Raw genomic sequence first — 7105 nt, 5'->3', positions numbered from 1 at the left:
AGACTGTTCTGTTTTGTGAGACGCTGTCCGACCTTTTTTTTCGCGTAACTTCACGAACAGCCAGCAGGTACTGCCCCGCGTCCTCAGGCAGCCGCGCGGGAAGCGGAGAGGGCTCGACCGGGCACTTCGCGGCCGTCTTTCAGGCCGGTTTACGGGGAGGGAGGGGCGGCGAGCCGACGCGGCCCCGGGCTTTACCGGAAGAGCGGCCTTGTTTACGCATCTGGAGCCGAGGGCCCGGCGCGCCCGGGGAAAGTAACGGACGCTTAACCGGTGGGATCGAGTCCTTTTCAGAGGCGGAAGGCTGGTAATAGTTACCATGCGAGTCCTGGGCCCTTAATTTTTGATCTCATGTGAGGACGGCATCTTAAACGAGATTTTTTTGCCTTTTCCGGGTTTTGTGTGAAAATTTTTGTTTTTCTCTGCTTTGATATTGGGAAAATGAGGGTACTTAACTAAACCTCGGGAAGTTAGCGAAGCAAGCTCTTTGTTTTTTTTATTCTTTTTTTTAATTATTTTTGTGTGAGTGTACCGTCAAATCAGATCTGACTGGTAGAGGAGGAGATTGACCTTCCCCGGCAAAGCATCTGGTGGATTCGAACCGTGAGCCTCTGGGATTGTAGTTGCAGCTCCTTGCCACTAGGCCACCAGAGCTCCTGCGAAGCAAGCTCTTGATAGTAACAGTAAAAATTGTATTTGGTCCAACTTGTGGATGAATAGAAATCTGTAATCTAGTTAAGGGAACTTTGTAGTTATGTTTACACTTATACGAGCAAGATACAGGGAAGAGGTGTGGGAATTGTTAACTGAATTTGAAGGCCTTTGTGAGAGTAAACTGGTGGTCACCTGGGAAGAGTAGAATTCTTTGGCTTTGAAATAAGTTTTGTTTTTAACTTCCAGGTCAAAATGCAAATCTTTGTAAAGACCCTCACTGGCAAGACCATCACTCTGGAGGTGGAGCCCAGCGATACCATCGAGAATGTGAAGGCCAAGATCCAGGATAAAGAGGGCATCCCACCCGACCAGCAGAGGCTCATCTTTGCAGGCAAGCAGCTGGAAGATGGCCGCACTCTTTCTGACTACAACATCCAGAAAGAGTCAACCCTGCACCTCGTTCTTCGTCTGAGAGGTGGTATGCAGATCTTCGTGAAAACCCTCACTGGCAAGACCATCACCCTGGAGGTGGAGCCCAGCGATACCATCGAGAATGTGAAGGCCAAGATCCAGGATAAAGAGGGCATCCCACCCGACCAGCAGAGGCTCATCTTTGCAGGCAAGCAGCTGGAAGATGGCCGCACTCTTTCTGACTACAACATCCAGAAAGAGTCAACCCTGCACCTCGTTCTTCGTCTGAGAGGTGGTATGCAGATCTTCGTGAAAACCCTCACTGGCAAGACCATCACCCTGGAGGTGGAGCCCAGCGATACCATCGAGAATGTGAAGGCCAAGATCCAGGATAAAGAGGGCATCCCACCCGACCAGCAGAGGCTCATCTTTGCAGGCAAGCAGCTGGAAGATGGCCGCACTCTTTCTGACTACAACATCCAGAAAGAGTCAACTCTGCACCTTGTCCTTCGTCTGAGGGGCGGCTGTTAAAGTGCCCAATGATGGCATTACTCTGCACTATGGCCTTTTCTCTCAGTTTAAGTTTAGAAATAACCAGTTTCAGTAATCACTGAATCTGTTCAAAATGTTAATAAAATTTTTGTTGCATGGTAGCATAATTTGTGTCCATGGTCTTGGAATTTTGTAGTGATAAGGGGAACTCTAATTGGTGTGGGGGTGGGATCATCTGGTGGCATTGTCGCTAGGGAGTTCAGCTGATTTAATTTCACCACTAGCTGATCTATGAGATTCTAATGAAATAGGCATGAAGTTAACAAGTTTACACATACTTTGAAATTTATGCAGGAAAAAACTAGTGCGTTTGTAACAACCTGGTAAATTTTTTTTGGTGTAAGATTCCATAGTCTCAAACTATGGTAAATATGTTCAGTAGGTTAAATTATGGTCATAGTTTTGGTTATTCCTAAAGGGCTTGCAATGTGATGGAAAGTGGACCTTCATTTTGAAAAGTTAACTTGGGGAATGGAAGACTCCTCCAAGATAATTCCTTAATACCAGAAATTTGTCCAGTTGGCAGGAAATTTGGGTAATGTATGTCACACGCTGGTAACTGCAAAGTGTGTTTGAATCTGGCAGCAGCACTGGAAAATGATGAGCAGTCTTGTGTAAAAAATTTAAAGCTTCAGAAACCTGATGGTTTTGACTAAGTACTAAGTATTACCATGGGTGGTATTGTAGTTTGGTCTAGTTAAGCCTCTTGTCTACATAATTTTTCAGGTGTTTAATGTGTAGTGATAAAATTCTCCCAAACAATTGAAATGTTATCTAGAAACCAAAGAGGGAAAGGAAAAATAAACCTTTATGGTTAAGCCTTTCCTGTAAGGAAATTGATTTCTAGGACCCTTAATAGAAAGTTTCAGAAATACCAAGAATGTCTTCGGAAACTGGCATCCAGGGCCTTTCGTGACAAACACATGTTGATTGATCATCTTAATTAGCCTAAAAAACAAATATCTTGCGTTAAAAGGTGCATGTGCCTCTGTCCTTAGGTTTAAGGGGTTGTGGAAGGCTACAATAAGTATTTTCTACTTGGAAATGTTTTAAAGGAATGGTTTCTATTAACTTTCTGAAAGCAGACTTAACAGTTGGTTGCAATGACTCAAGATATTTGATATACAGAGAAAACAGCAGGTCGCAGGTCAATACTCTTGATGTCTGTCCAAAGAGGCTTCTCGCCAGTCGGTGAAAGGAACTCTGGTGGCTTAATTTTTGCTGTTCTCAAAATAATTGAAAATGGCCTAACTGCAAATTGGAATGAATAGTAGACTAGGGGAGGTAAAAATTGTCACAGCAATATTCCTGTCAATGAAAAACAATGGGGAGAAAAAGGTAAAAATATAGAAGGGTGGACCATGGTTAGTGACTATTAAGGGAGATAAAAGGATGATTGTAAATAGGCATTTTTTTATAAAATCAGTCACCCTATATAGGTTTTAAGGGAGCTGCTAAAGGCATGTGCCTTGAAGCCAGTAGCTGTTCTGTGGGAGAAATGGGCAGTTTCTTCCGTGTGATTTGCTATCTCTGAAAACCCACTGGAGGGTCAGGTGTGGGTCAGTTCTCTTTGAAAGGTACACAACAACAAATAGTTTTTAAAGGAGAATAGAAATAAAACATTTTAGTATTCATAACAAAGGTTCCCTGTGTTTAAGAGCCATCATTTCAGCCATAAATTTAGACTTGTTAAATTGCATAGAGTGCACTCATTTTGCACAAGTTTCTGGTCCCAAGTTAAGGATTCTGTTGAGTCTCTAGAATACTCCCCTGAGGCCACTTGAGTTAAATTTAGCTGCTCCTCAGAAGAAACAATATCCAACCATGTGCAATGTACAGCCTTGCCAATCCAATAGAGGCAACAAAATTGAGTTTGTCCCTTAAAGTGTGCTAGCTATGACTTTAAATCAAGCCCAGTCCTCTCCAGATGAATACTTAAATGTTTCTGGAGGATTTGCACCTGATGGCAGTTATTTTTAAAATGAAAATGAGTCTAGAAGTATTTCAATCCTATTGCAGTCCACATCCTCTCACCTTTTTTACTGCACCTGATAGGTGAGTCATAAATTTGGTGACAAAGGTCCACCCAGCCGGTAGGTTCCAGCTTACCCTAGAGTTTACTACACCTCTTCAAACTCCACAACGGCAACCAGACTTTAAGTAATATTTTTTCCTTAAAAATTGAGGTTACTTGAAAAAAAAAAAATTGAGGTTAATATTTCCTGAATTGTGTCCAAAGATTACAACTACTGGGGGTGGAGGAGGAGATGCTATAGTCACAAGAGGTTGGAAAGCACTATACAGTTTTCTTCCCCTCCTGGATATTGATGATGTGTGAGAAATTCAAGTCTCCACAAGGCTCAACCTTAATCAGTTTAACAATCTCATGTTCTCCAGTTCCTAATTTTACTTCATTTTAGTTAATATCTTTGACATTTCATGAGTGTTCAATCCTTGCTCTTATGTTTGAACATACATCCCTGCTGATTACTCTTGGGTCCTAGGCTTCTTTCATGACAGAGTGTGCTGCTGTAGCTTTGAAGCATGCCCCAAAGACTGGACCCTGGCATTTTGCTGCCAAAAAGTAAATGTCTTAGAAAAGACACGTTTTATTCTAGACATGTAACTGTGGATTATGTTTTCACAACCAGATGGTTTTTCTCTGTTCACTTACTGCTGTTGAGTTAGAAATCAAGTCCATGAAACTCTATGAGGTGACGAAGACTGAAACCTGTAATGGAAAGAGACTGGTGGATTAGAATCACCAGAGTCAAAGCACCTTGGTTAACAGAAAAGTGCCAGCCATGCAAATTACACCAGTAGCACTCCCTACTGCTAAAATACATTTTTCCCTAATTTAAATGGATAAAGGGGTTTCTTCCAGATTAGTTTTTTCTTCTATATTTTATTCTTAACCATGGTAGCTTATTTTCGGATTATGTTTTAACAGATGGTAAACTAGTGGGCAAATCTAGATAATCTGATTTAAAAGTCTGATTAATTTTATGAAATGCAGGAGTGACAAGGGTCTTGTGAAAGTACACTTAATGATATGTAAGAGTATATATAGTAGCTCTCTTCATACCCCAGAGGAAATAGTTTGAGTATGTTTCCATTAATTTATTTGATAAATATGAAGTACCTGCCATGTTTACCAGCATTGAGAATGAAGTAATAAATAAAACTAATTTCTTGCCTTTCTGGAGTTTACTTTCTAGAGGTGGAAAAATGGAAAAAATGAGTAAGTCATTTAGATATTGAGAAGTGCTTTTGTGAAAAATAAAGCAGGATAAGGGAAATTGCAGAGTCAGGAAAGGGGTTAGGTATAAGATGACAGTTGAGCAAAAATTTGGTGGAAATAGAGTGAAGTTTGGGGTATGCAATGCAGTATTCTAGACAAAAGAAACAGCAAATACCATGATCTTGAGAGACAAAGTTTGGTAAAGTTCAAGGAGCAACGAGTTGGCCTGTATATCAGGAACTTTGTGAGCAAGGAGGAGAGTCAAACAAGATTAAATCAGAAGTAATGAAAACCAGCTCATTTATAAGTTTGTAAGGACATAGTGGTACCAGCAGCCAGGAAATCAGGAAACTATTGCACTGGGCAAGTTCTCTGTCAGGGGCTTCTCCGAAACACTGAGGAGCAAAGATGTTAGTTTGAAAACTAAGGTATAGGGGAGCTCTGGTGGCCTAGTGGCAAGGAGCTGCAACTACAATCCCAGAGGCACAAGGTTCGAATCCACCAGATGCTCTGCCCGGAAAAGGAGGGACAATCTCCTCCTGTATCAGTCAGATCTGATTTGACGGTATACTCACACAAAAAATAAATTTAAAAAAAAAAAAGCTAAGGTATAACTGATTCAGGCCATGATCTTTTCAATCACTTGCTATGTAGCTGAGAGCTGCACAAGAATAAGGATGACAGAAGAAGAATTGATGCCATTGAGCCTTGCTCTTGGAAGAGAGTGTGGTATATCTTTTTGTTGGTGTGTTAGGGGCCATTGAGTCGAGTGCCACCCACAGCGACTATTAACAACAGATCCAAACCCTATCATCGTGTTTCGTCCTCATAATCTTTGATACACTTGAGCCCATTGCAGCAGTTACCGTGTCAACCTACCTGGACGAAGGTCTTCCTGGCTTTTGCTGACCTTTCCAAGAATAATGTCTTTCTCCAAGGAATATCCTTTCCTAGAAACATGACTGAAATAAATGAGACAAAGGTTCATGAACTTTGCCTCCATGGAGCGTTTTGCCTCCATGTCTCCATGACATACCTATTTGTTCTTTTGGCCGTCCGTGGGATATTCAATACTCTCATCCAACACCATAGCTCAAAGGCATCAATCATGGACTAACTCTCAAATGCATAGAAGTGATTGAAAAGACCATGGTCTGAATCAGATGCATCTTAGTCCTCAAACTGACATCATTGATCTTCAATAATTTGGAAAGGTCCAGACTTTCTGAGTGTAATCCATCTGCTGATTTCCTAACTGCTGGTAGCAAGAGTGTTGATTGTGAATCCAAGTTAAATGAAATCATTGATAACTTCAATCTTCTCTCTGTCTATCATGATGTTGCCTATCAGTACAGTGGTAAGAATTTTTGTTATCTTGACATTGCGATGCAATCCATATTGAAAGCTCTCCAACTAGAAACAGTACTTTAGTAATTACTGTTAACATCTTAGGAAGGGGAAAAAATTTTCAAAACATTAAGATTACAAACTTTTTTTTATACTGTTAACATTTTAGGAAGGGGGAAAAATTTTCAAAACATTAAGATTACAAACTTTTTTTTAAAGGATATATGTATATATATCAGAGACCTCTCCAAAGTTCTGAAGAGCAACAATGTCAGTTTGGAGACTAAGGTGTGCCTGATCCAGGCCATAGTCTTTGCAATTACTTGCTATGCAACAGAAAGCTGGACAATGACTAGGGATGATAGAAGGAGAATCAATGCCTTTTTAAATGTATTCTTTTTTTAATTTTGTGTGTGTGTACCGTCAAATCAGATCCAACTGGTATAGGAGGAGATTGCCCCTCTTTCTCAAGCAGAGCATCTGGTGGATTCAAACTATGCACCTCTGGGATTGCAGTGCAGCTTCTTTGCAATTAGGCCACCAGAGCTCCCTAGAATTGATGTCTTTAAGCTGTGGTGCTGGAGAAGAGTACTGTATATACAATGAACTGCTAAGAGAATGAACAGGTTCATCCTAGAAAGGGTGAGACCCGGCTGCTTCTAACATGGATTCTGAAGCTCCATCTAACATACTTTAGACATGTTGCAAGGCTGGACCAATCCTTGGAGAGGGATGTCATGCATGGGAGTGTGGAGGGACAGCACAAGAAAGGAAGACCCTGGATGAGATTGATTGATTCAGTGACTGGGGTAATGGGGGTAGGTATGTCAGAAACATTAAGACTGGCACAGAACAGAGCAGAATTTAGGGCCATGAGTCACAGGTGATTTGATGGCACATAAC

At 41.2% G+C, this 7105-nt stretch overlaps 1 protein-coding gene across 1 annotated transcript; it reads left to right on the top strand.

The window, feature by feature from the left end:
• The first annotated feature begins 900 nt into the window (after positions 1-900).
• UBB (ubiquitin B) lies at positions 901-1718 on the top strand. The gene has a single exon (XM_006901386.1). The coding sequence runs from the start codon at positions 904-906 to the stop codon at positions 1591-1593; it is 690 nt and encodes a 229-aa protein (XP_006901448.1). The 5' UTR covers positions 901-903; the 3' UTR covers positions 1594-1718.
• Positions 1719-7105: the final 5387 nt, after the last annotated feature.

Source organism: Elephantulus edwardii, unplaced genomic scaffold (genome assembly GCF_000299155.1).
Source record: "Elephantulus edwardii isolate Elephantulus edwardi_28Jun2011 unplaced genomic scaffold, EleEdw1.0 scaffold00324, whole genome shotgun sequence".
Classification (NCBI taxonomy): Eukaryota; Metazoa; Chordata; class Mammalia; order Macroscelidea; family Macroscelididae; genus Elephantulus; species Elephantulus edwardii.
Note: the sequence above shows the minus strand (reverse complement) of the source record. Positions and strands in the feature narration are given on the sequence as shown.

Coding starts and splice junctions, on each gene's coding strand:
- UBB (XM_006901386.1), top strand. CDS start 904: ATGCAAATCTTTGTAAAGACCCTCACTGGCAAGACCATCACTCTGGAG.